This window comes from Pelodiscus sinensis, chromosome 3 (assembly GCF_052426305.1).
Source record: "Pelodiscus sinensis isolate ZL-2025 chromosome 3, ASM5242630v1, whole genome shotgun sequence".
In the NCBI taxonomy this organism is placed as follows: Eukaryota; Metazoa; Chordata; order Testudines; family Trionychidae; genus Pelodiscus; species Pelodiscus sinensis.
This window is the reverse complement of record NC_143054.1, coordinates 142,895,026-142,913,049: the sequence shown is the minus strand read 5'-3', so window position 1 is coordinate 142,913,049 and position 18,024 is coordinate 142,895,026. Positions and strand designations below refer to the sequence as shown.

The 18,024-nt window shown below is 54.2% G+C and overlaps 1 protein-coding gene across 2 annotated transcripts in view; it reads left to right on the top strand.

The window, feature by feature from the left end:
* Positions 1 to 13,918, top strand: part of AARS2 (alanyl-tRNA synthetase 2, mitochondrial) — a 28,177-nt gene extending 14,259 nt beyond the window's left edge. For both annotated transcript variants that reach the window (XM_075925063.2, XM_006126527.5), the window contains exons 11-22: positions 662 to 812; positions 4,072 to 4,241; positions 5,409 to 5,522; positions 5,958 to 6,098; positions 7,172 to 7,309; positions 7,739 to 7,848; positions 8,106 to 8,214; positions 9,973 to 10,095; positions 11,102 to 11,212; positions 12,374 to 12,457; positions 12,761 to 12,871; positions 13,273 to 13,918. In XM_075925063.2, the coding sequence (XP_075781178.2) occupies positions 662 to 812; positions 4,072 to 4,241; positions 5,409 to 5,522; positions 5,958 to 6,098; positions 7,172 to 7,309; positions 7,739 to 7,848; positions 8,106 to 8,214; positions 9,973 to 10,095; positions 11,102 to 11,212; positions 12,374 to 12,457; positions 12,761 to 12,871; positions 13,273 to 13,437 (1,527 nt within the window). In that variant the 3' untranslated portion in view covers positions 13,438 to 13,918. The remainder of the gene's footprint in view (positions 1 to 661; positions 813 to 4,071; positions 4,242 to 5,408; positions 5,523 to 5,957; positions 6,099 to 7,171; positions 7,310 to 7,738; positions 7,849 to 8,105; positions 8,215 to 9,972; positions 10,096 to 11,101; positions 11,213 to 12,373; positions 12,458 to 12,760; positions 12,872 to 13,272) is intronic.
* The last annotated feature ends 4,106 nt before the right edge of the window (positions 13,919 to 18,024 follow it).

Here is an 18,024-nt window from a genome sequence, read left to right as displayed (position 1 = left end):
TAGTCCATCAACACCGTGGAATTCCTTTCTCCTATAGCTCAGTGGTTTGAAGAAGTGTCCTCCAGGGATCTTTCCTGGGATCAGTGCTGTTAAACGTACTCCTGAATTATCTGGGGGAAAAGGGTAAAGAATCTGTGGGGTGACAAAGCTTGCAGTTGATATCAAGATGGTCAGGGATTCAGCCTCGTGTCCTGGGTGTTCTTAAGGCCTCTGACTGCCAGATGTTGCGACTGGACTAGGGATATTAGAGTGATGTAATCAAGTAACCGTTTAACGGATACGCTGATGCTTATCAGTTAATGCTATCAGTTACACTCAGCTGGCTCCCAGGGAGGTGGCTTCGATGGGGCATGGCGGAGAAGCCTCCTCCCTGGGAGCCAGGCAGGCAAGAGCTGGCAGTCCTGCTCCCAAAGAGGCTGAGCTGTGGGCTCTGCAGTATAAAACTAAGAAGTGCATGTAACCACTAAGATTTTTAGCAGATACATGGTTACCCTATTAAACGATTTTTAACATCTCTAGACTGGGATTAATTGCTTCATGGGGCAGCACAGATTTGATTGTGGATCTGTTGCCACAGAGTCGAAAGCCACAATCTCTAACCTTATGGTGCAGGTTCTCCTAGGATACCCCAAATTCAAGCTTTGTCTTCACACTTGTACAGCGGAAAGCTCAGACCCACCAGGCAGAACAACTGGAGGGCTCTTGTGTGCAGCTGGATGTGCATTCGCTGGCTCAGCTGCAGAAGGACGGTGTGCCTGCTACTGACGACTCGCCGAAGTACGCCTATACACTCGGGCAGGATGGGAGATATGGTAAGAGCTGAGGCATGGCCCAGAAAGCCTGCATAGGCTCAGGGGAGATCAGTATCAGATTCATAGCCCGGGAACCTCTTAGGGATGGATCTAACCAGCTAACCACTCCACCTTACAAGGGGTATTATTATCTCGGGCATAGTGGAGAGCGTGCTTACGGAATGCAGCCCCATGTATTATCTCCCTCCTCAGCATATGGCCAAGAGCACAAAGCATGTCTGCTGAACACATGCGCCTAGTAAAGCTCTGTGACGTTTGCTGTGCTGGTCTTTAAAGACTGCTGTTATCCAATGATGTAGATGAATTGTATTAGATATGCGTCTGTTGGAGATGGGGGTTCAGCGTGCTGCCATCTGCTTGTCTGCAGGACTGGGATGCGTGGGTGCTCGAATTGGTAAATATACCCTGGGTAGGTCCGTGCTGGTAAGACCCAGGAGGGCAGGGTAAACCTCTCATCTTTTACATTTTTAGCAGAGTAGGAGGAATGGACACTGAGGACTCAGTTCACTCCAGGGATTTAGGTACCTGTCATTAGAGCAGCTGACCACTAGATGCCACTGCTACTTTACATGTGGTTTGGAAGCACTGGCACTATTGAAGGAATGTGAAGCTGAGCTGCTGTTGCTGGTCATCAGTTATCAGGCCCCTGCTGTGAATCCTTGGGTAGGAAACTGAGTTGTAGCTCCCGGGACTGACCCTGCTGGTGGTAGAAGTGCACCCTACCCTAACCTAGCTGTTTGCTGAGCCCATGTCTGCTGTTAATACATGTCCTTGGCCAACACACGGTTTGTCAAAGAGCTTGCCTTCACTGCAGAATGCACTTGAATTCCTCAAGTGTCTCTCTCTTGACTGCCATCCACACACATGCTCTTCACTGGAGTGTGGTGATGCTTGTCACTCAAGTTGGCTGGCCCGTGAAACATACAGACTAAAGCTCCAGAAAGCACAAATTATCAGCCACTGACACAACCACCGCAGGGTGTGGGTGTGAGTAGCACCACTCATGTGCTGCTGGTCCTCCAGTGCCTTCCTATAATTTTCCCAGTGTGCCCGGAAAAGACCCAGCAAGTTCTTCCACCTTGTGAAAGAGTTCACGGAGCAGTTCAGCTTACAGTAACACTGCAAACCAGCAATCTTGGGTTACATCTGTATTACCATGTCAACAGGTGCATAACTACAGTGCTGTAGCACCATCCTATAAGACACCTCTTACATCTGCAGAAGAGGTTTTTCCTTTGATGTAGTTAATCCAGCTCTCTGAGAGATGGCAGTTAAGTCAACAGACGATTTCCTCCACCAACTGAGCTGCCTCTACATCCCTGGGTTAGGTCGGCTTAACCATGGTGCAACAGTTTCACAACCCTGAGGGATCAATCTAATTTTGAAATGTAGACCAGCTCGTAGTGCCACACACTAAGTGGGGGTGCACTGCTTACACAAGGTAGCACTGGTGAGCACATGGCAGCTCCAGTGTTGTTTTGCAATGTGGCTGCTTTCACTCCAGCTAGGCCAGCTCCAAAGAAGTTACTCTCAGGTAGATCGTTTAAGTTAATTCTGCAGTGAAGATGAACTTGGTTCCCTTCTGTGAATAGCTGTCTGTTCATCCCTGAGCCACTTCCACTGGCAGACTGCAGCTTTCTCTGTGTGGACCCAGCTGTTCTCAGCTTGCTGATGGGCCATAGAGTGCTAGCCAGTCACATGGTTCTGCCTCCTCATTTCCAGCTGCTACCGCACTGATAAAGAAGCGAACAGCCTTTCAGTGCTTTCTTCTTGTTGCTTTTCTGTGACAGTGATTGCCGAAGGTGCCGCAGTAGGTGGCCCGTACAACCATGGGTAGGAAAGATCGCTTATCAAGATGGGGCCTACACTATGAAGACGTTTGAGACTCCCCTACAGAAATTTTCCCTTCCTTAATATGAGCTCCTGGTTCTTTTTTTCATTTCTCAGCTGCTGAGTACGACTGGAGCTTAGTTTTTCATTCCTGCAAGTCAGCTTGCCCCACGGAGGCAGCTCTTTGTGTGTCTGTGACATCTCCTCCTTGTCATGCTCGCTTCTCCCTCACTCCTCTTGCCACCCACAGCAATGTAATTTTTCTGAGCACCGTTTATTTCTCGTATTTCCAGAAGAACGAAGCTGAATCAGGTGTGCACACCTCTTGCAAGTGGTTGTGAAACCTAGAGTTTGTGCTTGCGCACTGTGAACTGACACTGCCAGGGTCTCACAGGAGTGTGGGTTAGTGATGATGGATGCTGCTGCCTAGCAGGGCCTCTGCATCACCCAGCATCTGTCATTGGCAAGTGTGTAGTTTGTGCCCTTTGCTCACCTAGCTTTGGTGACTGAGTGTTGTATATGAACTGTAAGACGGCGTTTGTCCAGTCTTTTTTAACTTTGCCCCTCTGTCCCGCAGCCGGCTACATGTGATTGTTGTTTTGCAGCCGTTTCAGACCGCACCCTCTTGTGGGCCACAGATGCTCAGCATCCAGGGAGCGTTCTAGATTTGTAATTTGGGGGATAGTGCATAGTGTGATCCTACAGCCCATAGGGCTGTTGAGATTAAATAAGATAACCACCCAATACACAACACTTAGACTGAGGGGCTGAGAGGGCAGACGTACAGGCCAGGAAATTCAGCGGAAGTTCCTACATTACATATGATATTAATGGTTTGCTAGTGGAGTAACCCCAGCCGCATAATGCACAGGAAAATATACCTACCATACAGCTACATGGAGGCTCCCTGTGAACTTCCTGCAGTTTGCATTCAGTAGCAAAGCAGCCACATTAATTAGAGCAGAATGAGGACCACGCTGATACTTAATTAAATCATGGCTGGAGCTGGCCCCCTAGGGACTCATTGCCTGTTAACCCTTTGGGGGAGTTTCCTTTACTCCTGGGCTTCGAGAGCTGTGTGTTCAGGCTTTGTCCCCTTGGTCTTTGGAGGCAGCAGAGTGAAAGTTATAAAGTACCAGGTTTTGTTACAAACTAATGACAGATCTTTCCTTCCTTCTTGTCACTCTGTCAGCTCCCGCTCTTCCTCCAGGATGAGGTGCTGCCAGGTTGTCTCAGATTTACTGAGGCTTCCTGCCCCAGCACAGACTCTGCTCTCTGAGTAGGGGAGGGGTAGGACGGGAGGGTGCTGGAGTGATATGGTGGGCCAGTCCAAACCCTCTGTGCTTCAAAGGGAAGGCAGAGAAGTGGTGCTGGGGTGGGGGTGGGGAGCAGTTGATAAACATTACTGACTCGCTCTCCCCTTTCGCAGTGTTTAGCCCGTGCCAGGCCACCATCTTGATGCTGTACAAAGATCAGTCTCTTCAGAAGGAGGTTGGGGCAGGCCAGCGCTGCGGTGTCCTCCTGGACAGGACCAGCTTCTATGCAGAGCAGGGAGGCCAAGCACATGATCGGGGCTACCTCGTGCGCCTGGGGCAACAGGTGAGCTTGTCTGCTGCCTGCGACTGGAATTACTACCCAGGCCAGGCATGACCTCTCCTCCACAGTACTAGGCTGCTGGCTGGAGCCCATCTTCAGGCTCTTCCTCGTCTTCCAGCCGTTTGCTGAGCTGGGCACTGGTGAGGGGTGCCTGAGAGAAGCCCAGTGACTCAGAGCAGAAATGGTTTCAGGGAGCTTCTGTTCCTCTCTCAATGGCCCCTGAGAAAGCACAGAGAGTTGGGAGTGGCTGGAGACCCTTCCTCCTTCAGAGCCCATTCTCTCCAGCACACGGCGTTCTTCCTTAGCTGGACCAAGACCCTGGAGAATTTGATCATCAAATTTTATCATTAAAGGGTCCTTGGACTGAGCAACTTCTGCATAGCCAGTCCTAGAGACTGTAAGTGGTGCCCACCTGAAACTGAAATTGGCCCTCTATCCATTCCCCCCTCCGTCTCCCTAAGGCACTAGGGAGAATTTACACCATCCACCACCACCACCGGCAAAGCACATTGCTTCTGCCCCCTCGGGGCTCAAATGGAGGGAAACTGAAGCCTCTTTAGGGGATTCTAATTCGAGAACAGAATCTGTAGTGCTGTGGAGTTGGGCTGTACACTGCACCGTGGCCTCAGCCATGCAGCGGCTCAGCTCCTTTCCCTCCCCCCTCAGCACTGGGAATAACCCCCATAGCTCAGATGCTTCCCTTCCCTCCCAGGACAACGAGCTGGGATCCCCATGCAGAGCTCATCCATGCTATTCCTTCATAAGCCAAGGGGGGTGCTATTGAGTCACATGCAGCACCGTCTGTCCTCCCTTGTATCCAGACCCGTGAGCTGAAAGCTGTCCCTGTGTGCGAGTGAGCAAGTGGCTTCAGTCCATTCCCTAAGGAACAAGTGGCCATGGCTCAGAACATCAGGCTCATGGCTGGCAGCATCTCCCTGCTTGCTGGCAGCCGCAGAGCCACCCACGGAATGACAGGGCCATGGAGATGGAACTCCCGGGCAGGGCTGAGGCAGGGTGGTGGCCGGGATAGGATGGTGTTTGCAGGTTGCTTGCCCTGCCCCTTCCCCTCCTGTACCTGTTCTGGGGGCTCCCTTGAAATCTCTATGCTGCCATGGAGACTGAGGGCATTGAGCACCTGTGCTAACCACCCCTCTGTCTCTCTGCTTCAAGGACATGCTCTTCCCAGTGGAGTCAGTTCAGCTCTCTGGTGGCTACGTGATCCATGAGGTCACGGCAACCGCGACCCTGCGGGCTGGGGACCAAGTGCAACTCTTTGTAGATGAGGTGAGGACTTGCTTGGCCCTGCTGTTGGGGGTGACGTGTGGCACTGAGCAGCTGAGAGCAAAGAGCTGCCACTTTTGTCTGTCTTCCATCTGCCTGAGGTTTGGGTTCGGACGTATTTCCTCATTGTGTGGAGGGGTGCTCCCTCTGAGTCCTGTCTTCCATCTCCCAGAGGGGCACGGGACCCTGTCCAGCAAAATCTAGCCTAGCACTGCTGTCAGTACACGATAGATGGGAAAGGCAACTGGAGTCAGATCACTGGGAGGGCTCATGGACTGTTGTGCATACAGAGTACCCCATTTGCGTACACGCTACTGCTTCTCTTCCCCCATCTCTCCTAGCCCCTCGATGGCTGCAGGCTCCCCACGCAGCTCTGTCACCCTTAGGATACACTCACACACTGGTCCTCCTGCTTGACTGTCTTGTTTGTGGTTTCAGGCGCAGCGGCTGGCCTGCATGGTGAACCACACTGCCACCCATCTGCTGAGCTTTGCGCTCCGCCGCGTCCTGGGAGACCAGACAGAACAGCGAGGGTCACACGTGACTGCTGAGCAGCTGCGATTTGACTTCAGTACCAAGGTGATGGGAATCCCATGGTGCCCCATGATAGAAGGGTCCCTGTAGGCCAGGAGACCATCCCTGGACTGTATAAACCACCCTCCCAGTGCACCTCTCCTGCCAGTGGCCATGAGAACTAACCACTCAAGCCCTGCAATGGTTTCAGCTGTTACTGTGTCTCCTAGGTGGAGCAGGGGCTGTGTTGGCAGGCTAGCTCCCTTCTGCTTCTCTTGGGATGGGATTGCCCCATAACCACGGCCTAGCACAACGGTTCTCAAACTTTGTATTGGTGGCTCCTTTCCCACAGCAAGCCTATGCATGTCCCCCTCCCCCCATTATAAATTACAAACACTTTGTTATATTTAACTTTATTATAAATCCTGGCGGTGCGTGGGGACGGAGAGTCTGACCGCTCGCAACCCCCCACGTCATAACCTTGGGACTCCCTGAGGGGTTACAGCCTGAAGTTTGAAAACCCCTGGCCTAGCACCTCTTGAGTCCAGCCAGGCTGTAGCTGTCTTAAGGAGACAACACGCTCACACTAATTCCCTGCCGTCACCTGAGTCCTGCTCTAGGTGTGGCCCCAAGTGCCCTCTGTGTGGGAAAGGCCAGGAGGGGTGGGTTTGGAGGTATGGAGAATTGGCAGGGGGCCCTGGAGTGCCGGTGGTGGGCTTGCTGACTTGACGGTAGCGTGTGCTGGAGGCAAGCTTTCAGGGGCATGTGGTGTCCGTGCCTCAGAGCTCAGAGCGGGTCCTTCCTGGGGCAAGAAGGAGGTGTACAAATGGATGACACAGGCTGGCGGGGGCAGAGGAGGATGCTCAGTGAATTCATCCTTAGCATGTGGATAGTGTCTCCCCTGAAGAACATTACTGGCATTTTTGGAGCAGTGGGAGGGTCGGGTTGTGCTGATGGCTACTTCCAGTGACATGGTTGGGGAAGGGGGAGCCAGGCACAAGGCGGAAGCATTGTATTCTGACATGGAGCTGTGAAAAGAAGCCAAAGTCCTGGCACTGAGCCTTCCTGCTCACGCACACCACTTCCCCCTTTGTGTCTCTGACCCTGTGCCCCTGACGGTGGATGATCTCCTTCCCCAGGCCCCTGTGACCATGCAGCAGCTGCAGGAAATAGAAGGTGTGATCCAGGAAGTGGTTGCCCAGAATGAAAGTGTCTATATGGCAGAGGCCCTCCTGGCACTGGCAAGTGGCATTCAGGGACTCCGGACCATGGATGAGGTACGGTAGCAGGGTGTGTGATAAGCCCACAAACCTCAGCAAAAGGCAGCTCCCAGCCAAGGTTATAAGGATCCCAAGAGGTGTGCAGAGATAGACTCCCTGATACAGGCAGTCTCCATCTCGACAAGCATGGAAAGGGAAGCTTGCGCCAGAGAGGGGCCAATGATGGTGTGTTCTTGAGGGTGTCCAGGCAGCCTCAGGTTTGATGATGTGGAAGCTGCTCCAGGGAGGCGGGCCTGGAGCCATGCAGCGTGGTCCCACTAATCTGCTCTCTGTTCTTTCTGAACAGCAAACCCCTGTGTGCCAGTTCATGGGAGCAGCAGATTGAGCTGCTGGGGGCTCTGGAGAGGGGGTGCAGAGGCTGTAACCTGATTCTGTGACCCAGTGGGAATCTCCTTGTTTGCTGGCAGCTGATCTTTCTCCTCTCAGGTGTATCCGGATCCAGTGAGGGTGGTGTCCGTGGGGGTGCCGCTGGAGAGGGTGCTGACCCCCAACTCTCAGGCTGCAATGCAGACTTCTGTGGAGCTGTGCTGTGGGACGTAAGTGTTCTTCTCTGTGGTCAGATAGCGACGTGTGGTGGCAGGGCGGGTACGTGTGAGACTCTTGGCTTGTCTTCCCACCCAGGTCCAGAGGCAGGGTGTGAGTGAGGGTCCCTAAGTCGTCTGGACCTTGACCGTAGGGGAGGTTCTGTGGATCAAGAGCGAGAAAGCAAAAGCTGGCTGCCTGTAGCAAAGCTGAGAATGAAGGCAAAGGGCACACACCCTGTTATCTCCCTGTTTCTCCACCCACCCCACAGGCACTTACTGCAGACTGGAGCCGTGCAGGATCTGACCATCATCTCCGAGCGTCAGCTGGTTAAAGGGATCAGTCGCATCATCGCAGTCACTGGGGAGCAAGCCAGGCAGGTGAGACAAGAGGAGGCTGAGATTTCCCTAGTATGAGGACACTAAAAACTGGGGATTGACAGTGCTGATGTGATCCTACGCTGTGTGATGCTCCCCACTGCCCTCCCCAGCTCTGCTAATGCCCTGGTGCCCTGGCCTGTGTCTTTCATTTCCCCTCTCCCCCAGCATACTCACAGCTCTGCCATTGCACTTCACCACTGATCTATGACCCCCTCGCTTCCAGCCCCGGCTCCCCACACACAGCTCTGCCAGTGCCCCTCCCCCTGCCCTGCAGCCCCCTGCTATCCCAGCCCTGGGCTCCCCACACACAGCTCTGCCTGTGCCCCTCCCCCTGCCCTGCAGCCCCCTGCTATCCCAGCCCTGGGCTCCCCACACACAGCTCTGCCAGTGCCCCTCCCCCTGCCCTGCAGCCCCCCGCTATCCCAGCCCCGGGCTCCCCACACACAGCTCTGCCAGTGCCCCTCCCCCTGCCCTGCAGCCCCCTGCTATCCCAGCCCTGGGCTCCCCACACACAGCTCTGCCAGTGCCCCTCCCCCTGCCCTGCAATACCACTTCTGAGCTGATAATTCTGTACTGAATCGCACAAAACCTTTGACCTCTCTTCACAGGTGGGAATTAAACCCAAGTCTCAAGAGTCTCACCGTTTGTTCCGCTCTGCCCTAGTTTCATACCCTAGCACAGCAGCCTTTCACTGCTTAGCTCTTGTCTCGTTCTAGCAATTTTTACTTCTTGGCTCTGATCCTTGACTCTTGCTCAGCAGTGATCCTGGCTGGCAGGTCCATGCACAGAGCAATTGACCTAGTTACTTGGTGCGTGGGAAGCCCTGATGTGCTTGAGCACCTGGGAGCTAGGGACTCCGCATCCTTTGCCATCTCTCTCATGCAGCACTCCAAGGAAAGTACAGTCATTGGGGGAGATGCGCTTCCCTGGTGGGACTTGCAGCCCTTCCCTAGTGCATTCTCCCGCAGGTTGCTGTTGTGTTTGGTGCTGAGGCGAGTGACTTGCCATCGGGGCTGTGCGTATTAATCAGCCTGCGGATGCTGCAGAGTGTAAAGGGAACATATGGAGGCTGGGCAGAGCATTTTCCCTGCTCAGTGCCAGCTCTCCCCTTATACCCAGAGCTCTCCAGGGGCAAAATCGGTGACTTCCTCCTCAGCTCAGCATGGGCACCCCTCAGGAGCTGACGCTGCCAGAATAAAGGAGGTTATTGGGGGGAAAAAATCCTGCTGGTAGAGATCTGTGAGCCCCACCACGTGGGATGTTAACACTAGATTAGGCAATGAAGCTAGAAAAAGCTCCACACAGTCCCATGTAGGCTTCTTGGGGAGGACGCGCTAGAAGAGGTAAAAGGTCTCCAAAGCCCACAGTGCATCTGGTAGTCAAAACACAGCCCAGATGATGGAGCTTATAGCCTCTCCAGCTAGAGCCCCTGACGTCGCTGTAGGACATTTAAACAGGGCTTCAATGAGGTGTTTACTGATGGGCTTTCCCTGTGTGCAGCTCAGTCCCTTCCAGCTGGCCTGTTTATCACTGACTGGCTATAAATCTGTGGGGAGGATTGTCTTCCAGACCCTCGATATCTTAGTGACCCACGTTTGTCACTAATAAAGCTCCAAACAAGAACCACTTGGTGACAGACCACAAACCTTTACTGTAGCAGCTTCGTAAGTGTGTCTTCCTCCTGGGAGCTTGACGTTTGAAGACCTGCAATTTCCTTGAGGCCTGAGCCCACTGAGCGTCTTTCTGCTGCTCTTCTAGGCACGGGAAGTAGGTCAGGCCTTGGCTAAAGAAGTGGACTCGCTCTCTGTGCGAGTGAAACAGGGAAGTGCTTTTCTCCCCGAGGTGCAGAGCCTCTCCAAGGAGGTGGGACGCCTGACGGAGGTGAGTGCTGCGTTCCTTATGCAGAAGCATCCCAACAGGAGTTTGAAATGCAGGGTCATGTCTCTCTTCACCCCTAGTTTCCAGTCTCACCCATGTCCGCGACAGCAGAAAGCTGCTGCCATTTGATGATCTGTTGGGTGCCTGACACGATAGGAGTTGCAGAGGTCTCAGTCCACTTCCACGTATGCGTACTGTGGGAAACCCTGTTGTCACAGGGAACAAGGGAGGAAGGGGCAGCAGGGGGAAAGCTGGTCTAGCTTGGGAGATGACAGCTAGATCATAAAGCCTCCTCCGCCTCCTCCTCCTCACCCACTGAGGTTTTCCCCAGGCTTTGGCAGCTGCTGCTTGCTTGCTTGCTCAGATCAGAGGAGGCAGCACAGGTTCTACTTCGGTGGTCCAGACTTCTGCAGTCTGGCAACATCCTTGGCCCGGCATCCCTCTGGGTGCCCCTGAGCTGGAGCAGCCCCGGGGAGAAGACAGGCCACATGCTCAGCAACTCCTTCCCCGCTCTCCCAGAGATAGTGGAGCACCACAGAGGAGCTAGGTGCAGTGTTCACCCTCAGGGAGGGAGCAAGGTGGAGGAGTGGGGACGAGGGGACGCTTGCTCTGGGGAAGAGGCAGAGTGGCTGTGGAGCCTCACAGCTGGGGAGTGGGAACGGAGCCCCACAGTTGCCACAGGGCTCCAGGTGTTCCTATAGGGCTGTGTTCCTGGCCCCCAGCCACCCTCCCTCTTCCCCTTAGTGCTTGCTTGCCTCCCTTCACCCAGGCCCCGCTCAGTCAAGATGCAACAGCAGCAGGAACAGCCCTGACCCCCACCCCTGCTCCGGCTTATTCCTTGGTTCAGAACGGGTCAGGTCCCAAGGATGCTGGACCAGGGAGGTGCAATCTGTAGCAACGCCCAGGCAGAGGCTAAGCACCATCCTGCCTGCTAAGGAATTGGGAATTGACTTCTAGGAAGTGCATAAATATGTGTGCACATGTGTTTAAGCTGCTGGTTATTTTTCAGGAGGTGGGCAGCACTGCAATGCCCCAGTGGCAGAGACGGGAACTGCAGGCCACTCTCAAAGCTCTGCAGCGAGCAGCAAACACCGCCATCAGAAAACTAGAAATCAGTCAGGTAAGGATGCAGCTGTGAGATCTCTGACAGCTTCGCAGCCTGCTGAAGGCCACCAAATGGTTCTACACTGAATGGCCACCTTCCCTCGCCTTGATCTTCCCTTATACGAGGCCCCCAGCTGTTCCGTTCATCAGAGTGAATGCTCAGAAATCAGGTCCCTGGGAAAGCAGGGTAAGGGGTGGCCATTTCCAGTGTAGGAGAATTCCCTGTTGCGCTTTGTGCTGCTTATTCAACTGAGCTACCCAGCAAGTCTCCCATGTTGGTTTTAGTGCTGGAACTAGCCCTTCACCGGGGCAAGTCCAGGTTGGATATTAGGAAAAACGATTTCACTAGGAGAGTGGTGAAGCACTGGGATGGGTTACCTAGGGAGGTGGTGGAATCTCCATCCCTAGAGGTGTTTAAGTCTCAGCTTGATAAAGCCCTGGCCGGGTTGATTTAGTTGGAATTGGTCCTGCCTAGAGCAGGGGGCTGGACTTGATGACCTTCTGAGGTCTCTTGCAGCTCTATGGTTCTATGATTCTATGATAAGCTTCCAGCCCTGCAAACATGGGGATACACCATGTAAGTGCTTTACAAACACTGACCTCCCAGCCTCCCTCCCCACTGGGAGTCAGGTGAACATTATCCCCAGAGCTACAGGTGGTGAAACTGAGGCACAAAACTGTAAAATGAGTTCCCCAGGCTACGCGGCATTGGCAGCAGAGCCGGGAGTGGACACTGTGCTTGTTGCTCTAGCTTCTGTGGCAGTCCGTGGTGTTCATTAGCTTGCTTGTATTTGACACTCCAGGACTAGTGTTTGGTCATTGAGTCTTCTCTGCAACAAGTTCTGGGAACTGGAGTCTTGTCAGAATTCGAGTGTGACCCACTTGGTTGCCACAGAATATACCTGGGATGTGGGTCTAAATGGGCCATGGAGACTGAATTTCCCTCTCCTTTGGGGGGCCGGGGAGAGCAGTGGTGGGGCAAGGCAGGGCTGAGGCATGTGGACAGGGGCTTGCATAGTCTATTCAGTGGACCAACAGAGGATTTCAGTCTTCAGGGCTTAGTCTGCCCCCTCCACCCTGTGACAGCATTCGCTTCCCCTGTGACAAGGCTGTCTGTCCCCTCCATCTTCCCCTGCCATCTGTGGCCTCCCACCGCTCTGTATGTTTGCTCCTCCAGGCTGCGGAGAAAGCACAAGGCCTGCTGTCAAAGCACTCCAAGAGGCCCATCATCGTCGATACCATCCCAGCTGACTCGCTCTCCGTGAGTGTTCGTGGGCAGAATCTCTGTGCAGTTGCCATCCGGGTTCTGGAGCCCGAGGGCGCTGGCCCAGCTGACTCAGGGCTGGGGCGGACAGGTTTAGGCACTGGGGAGATGCCGCAGTGGTTGGAACAGTTTGGGGATGCGGAGGCAGAACTGCCGGAGAGCAGAGTAAGCTGAGCTGCTCTGCCGTGCAGTGCGCTGGCTGGTGCAGTAACAGCCCGTTCTAGTATATTTAGCTTAGTTATTTGCTCAGGCGTTTCCCCTCCCTCCCTGCCTGACGCTGCCTCTCCCTGCCTCACCTAGATCCTGATGAAGGTGGTGAACCAGCTCAGTGACAAGTCTCCTGGGGCGTCAGTGTTGCTGCTGAGCCCACAGGCATCCGGCGAGGTGCTCTGTGCCTGTCAGGTGCCCAAGGTAAGCCTGCTATGGGCTACTGGCCCATCTGGGTTCTGTCAGGGGAACTCGCCTCTGCCCCATTTAGAGGACAGGCCCTGGGCTACAGCGCACGCCATCCAGTGTGGGATTGCCCTAGTCATCTAATGAGACACAAGGTGCTTCCCCCCCTTGCTGGCCTGCAGAGGGTTGGGGCAAAGGGGCCCAAGTCTGCCATGGGGCAGGGCAGAGCACTGCCGCTGGGCTGTTGGGCTCAGGTTCCACAATACTGCCAGTAGCTGCTGGCTCAGGGAGCGAAGATCCAGGTTGCTTGCGTGCTGCAAAAGGGCCCTCCATGCCCTCTTGGTCCTTTCTTTCCCCATCCAGGGTTGGGTGCCCCCTGGCCCAATGAGGCTAACCTCTCTCCTCATGTCTCTCCCCAGAGTGCCCTGCCCACGTTTTCTGCTGCGGACTGGGCCCTGGCTGTCTGTACTCACATGGGAGGCAATGCCGGGGGCTCTGGCATTGTAGCCAAAGGTACTGGGAACACCAAGGACCTTCAGGGGGCTCTGACTGCTGCACTGGAGTTTGCCCGGAGTAGACTCTGAAGTCTTGTTTTGTGGGGTCAGCTAGAGCCTCACATCTCAGGGACGTGGACAGACTATCCCTTGGCTGCGCCCCACTTCAGCTTCCAACGAGCTCTGTCTTGGGTAGCTGAGCAGCTCCCGCTGCTGAGCGCAGCCGCCGAGCACCGTGAATCAGGGATACCTGGCTTCCTGCCCCCAGGAGTCAACATAGGAATAGGGGTCAGAGTCGGGCCCACCATCCTACCCCAAAGGAGGGAATGGAGGAGGCAGCTGAGTCAGTGCATTTGGCCATCTAGACTGGATGCCTGGGGATTGTCACAGAAGGATCCAGATTCCCCACCGGCTCTTCTGTCTGTGGGAGGTTATGGCTGCTAGAGCGGTGGCCCTGCTCCTGAGCTGTGTCTGGGAGAAACCCCCATGCAGGAAGCTCTGTGGGGGAGGAGGGGAGCTGTGCAATGGTATTCTGAAGCTAATAAAGAACTGAGATTGGCTGAGCTGCTAACACCTTTTTCTGATTGGCTGCAGTTTCCTTCCAGTGCAGCAAGGCCACATGGGTGTTCTGTCCCCGCAAACTGCCCTCAGCAGCTGCTTTAACTCTCTTCTCGCAGCCGTACTGGTTATCTTCAAAGTGCTGTTCAAGGACAGAGCAGCCCTCTTCCCCTCTCCCCACCTGTATTGTAATAGCACGGTCCCCACCTTACAAGCAGAGCAGAAACTAAAATGGGCAAGTCCTCTAGCTCACAGTGCTCAGAGCTTCTGCAGGGCTTAGGGCAGTGTCCGTTTCCAGGTGATGGGGTTTGGAATTCATCCTGCAACCCCAGAGATATGAATGGCAAGAATGTGTTCTGGTTATTCGGCCTGTTTGCTTTGTGCCATCCCATTATTCCTGCTCCTCCTCTTCACCACTCTTCAAATACTTCCCTTTTCAGAGCTGGTCTCTGTTCCTCTGGTTTGTCATGTTCAGCCCTGCCCCTTATTCACATGCCAACGGCAAACTTGGCCGTGGTGGGATATCTAAGAGAGCATTAGGAACATGTTTCACAGACACCCTGGGCAGCAAACACTGTTGCATTGATGCTGATGTCATGGCTGTGCAAACATAGAATTAACCTATGAAACTCCCTGAAGCAGGAGAAAGCAAAGCCCAGACTGCGCTGGCCTTAAAAAGGATTAGTTAATTTTTATGAGCACTAAGAGCGTATACAGTCAAACTCAAATAACCTGGGCAATTTAAACCTCATTATTATGTGTATTACAGCTCCAAGGCTGTGTCAATTGAAAGTGAAAATACTCCCTGCCCACAAGACCTTGCCAAACTTGGCTCATGCTAAGATGCAGTGGGTGAGGGGAGAGGAGGACTGGCAAGGTGGGTGCCATAAGCAGTAGAGGTCGCTCATCACCTGCCTGGTCATTATCAGCTGCTAAAGTTTGGTAGGCATCACAGCAGTGTTGCGTTTGAAGGATGAGGGGGCAGAGGCATGGATTTGGGGGGGAGTTTTGCTCATATATAAAGGGTTGGGCCAGCACTTAGGTTGGATGTACAAGGGTACTTTGCTGTGCAATGCTGAGTGTCACTGCGCCTACGTCCTTAAAATCATAGGGACACACGATGAGTCAAAGCCTGACTTCAGCCCCTGCCCTCCCTGCACAGTGCAGGGCTGAGACAGGCACTTCAGAGTGCAGCATGCTTGGCAGAGAGGTGCCTAAGGTAGCCCATGACCCCTGCAGCCATCCGCTTTGAGCAGCTTGCAGTACAGCAGGTAAGGAGCCAGCCCGAGGCCAGGAGCTGCCTAAGGTAAGCACCTCACAGTCAGAGCCAGCACCTGACACCCCACCCTCTCCTCCCAGTTTCCTGCCCCAGATCACAACCCCCTCCCAAACCCCCACTCTCTCCTGCACCCTAGTCCTCTACCCCAAGCTCCCTTCTGCACCCAACCTCCTTTCCAGACTTCACACCTTCTCCATTAATATCTTAGAGTACGGCCCTCAACCACTTTCCAAATTCTTGGCCTCCCATCAAAAATTATTGCCCACCCCAGTTAGAGCATGTTCCTGAAAGGTGACAAGTCCAGTTCAAATTCCCCTCAAGTGAAGCGGGGAAGTGAAGCTGGTGCTCTCTTGCACCCCGGGTGAGTACACAGAGTGATGAGGGAGGGCCACTCCCCCAGCTGCTTTGTGTGCCCTTGAGGAGTCCAACTGATGCAGTCTCTGAGCATGTCTACTGGCTTAGGCCTCAGATGTGACTTAAGTGGCCACACATGTTGTTTCCCCCATTTGTGAATCACTCTGGGGTGTTGGCAGGAGCCAGGCATCCAGACTCCTAGAGTGAGACAGCAGTACACATGCCCTGAGCCTTCAGCACAGTCACTTTTACAAGAGAAACACAGGCGCTGAGAGACTAGGCATCTAGAGGGTTTCTCAGTTTTGTGAATGGCCTAAAACAAGTGTCATAGAGTTGGAAGAGACCTCAGAAACTCATCAAGTCCAGCCCCCTGCCCAAGGCAGGACCAATCCCAACAAAGTCAACCCAGCCAGAGCTTTGTCAAGCTGAGACTTAAACACCTCTAGGGATGGAGACTCCACCACCTCCCTAGGCAACCCATCCCAGTGCTTCCCCACACTCCTAGTGAAATAGTTTTTCCTAATATCCAACCTAGACCTTCCCCACTGCAGCTTGAGACCATTGCTCCTTGTTCTGCCATCTGTCACCACTGAGAACAGCCTCTTTCCATCCTCTTTGGAACCTCCCTTCAGGAAGTTGAAGGCTGCTATCAAATCCCCCCTCGCTCTTCTCTTCTGCAGACTACATCTCTGTGACTTGAGGCCCACGTGACAGGGCAGTGCAGTCAGGGAATGCTGGCAAAGCAAAGGTGACCTGAGGAGCTCATGTAAAAGCTGAGGCTAGGTGCAGAAGAGAGGGGAGCCGGAGGTGGGTGGTAATGCGAAGGTGGTCTTAGCAGCACTTTGCACACACGGACGCAGGAGTTGGGTGATCCAGGCTAGCTAGGAGAAGGTGGCTGCAGCAGGCAGCCTGGGAGTGGATGTTAGTGACAGCTGTGCAGGCACTGCTGGAATCCCTCAGCCAGCCTGCACAGTCGGCAGCACTGTGACATTATCCTCTGGCCCAAGAGCCTTGAGGCTGTAGAGCAGATCTGGCCAGCCTAGGATTCGGTTCCTCACCTGATAATCAGCTCAGCGTCATTTAGAACAGGGACACAGGCTGGTGCTGTAGAACAGGAGCCAAACACAGAAGCCAATCTCCTTTGAACTCCATCCTTTACTTGAGCCCTCCAGCCCTTCCCTGTTGCACTGGGAGCCAGACCCTGCTCTGGGCAGGGAGCTGCCTTTCCTTCGCTCTAGCCTTGTGTCTGCTAGAGAGTCTGGGTGGGTTGCTCAGTCAGGGAGGGCAAAAGAGCCAAGCACTAGGGTTGCCAGGTGTCCGGTATTCACCCGGACTGTCCAGTATTTTTGGCTCCTGTCCAGTAAAAAAAATTCAGAGAATACCGGACACCTAAAATGTCTGGTATTTTCTGAATTTTTCCCTGGCCAGGAGGCAAAAATGCTGGGCACCTGGCAACCCTACAAACACTCAGCGCCCAGCCTCCCCCCCTGCTCTTCACCCCCCCCTTCCCCTCTGGGCCTGTGACCCCAGCCCCCATGCTTACCTGCTTCCCCAAGGCTGCCAGCACAAAATGGCTGCCGGCCAAAAGACCTAGGGGAAGCAATAAGTCCTTGGAGTCCCTTTTTTGTGCTCAACAACTTTGGTCTCTCTCCCCCCTCCCCCCCCTTTTTTCCCCCCTTCAACACAATTTTTTCCTGGTGTTTTTTCTGGGAGCACCGGGAGGGGGGGGGAGGGAATCAGTATTTTTGTTTCAATTATCTGGCAGCCCCAGCAAGCACCTTGTTCGGCCCAGCTACTTCTAGCCTGGAGACAGAGGGGAGGGGCTGAATAGGAATGCTGGATCTCAGAGGCGAGTGGTGGGGAGGGACATAAAGGAGGCACCAGCCAAAGGGGGTCATGTGACCTTCCCACCCACAAGGTAACTTCTTCTTGTGTTATCTCTAGCCCAGCCCCCATGCTCTCTCTGTCCCACGTTACCTGGGGGGGTAGGGGATCTGTCCGGCTGCACTGCACAGAGCAGCAAGCAGGGGTCACAGGCAGAGCGGCCAGAGGCTGCCTGGGAAAGTGCAGCAGCCAGGCAGCGTGGCCTGCAAGAAGAGAGGCTCTGGCCCAGCTGCCTGCTAGCCCCTTCCCCTCCCGCATTTGGGAAGCATGTGACCCTTCTGCACCCCTCCATACGTTGCCTCATTACGTCAAATAAGCAGCCCACCCATCCCTATCTCAAAGCTGAGCCTGGACCTGCTCCCCTCCTCTCCCCCAGCTGCAGCTCAGCTCAGGAAACGCCCATTTGAGGCCTAACCATTAACAGTACCCAGCTAGGCCACTTTGATCTCAGCTCCCAGCTATGCCAGGAGGGCTCTTCCTGCGGAGGGCCAAGGGCTGTCAAGTGATGAATGGAAACCTGGTCCTTTGAGCAGCAGCTGCAAATGCTGGGGGGGTGGGTTTGGTGGGAACCTTTGGCCTTTTTGTGGAGGGAGAGAGCCGAC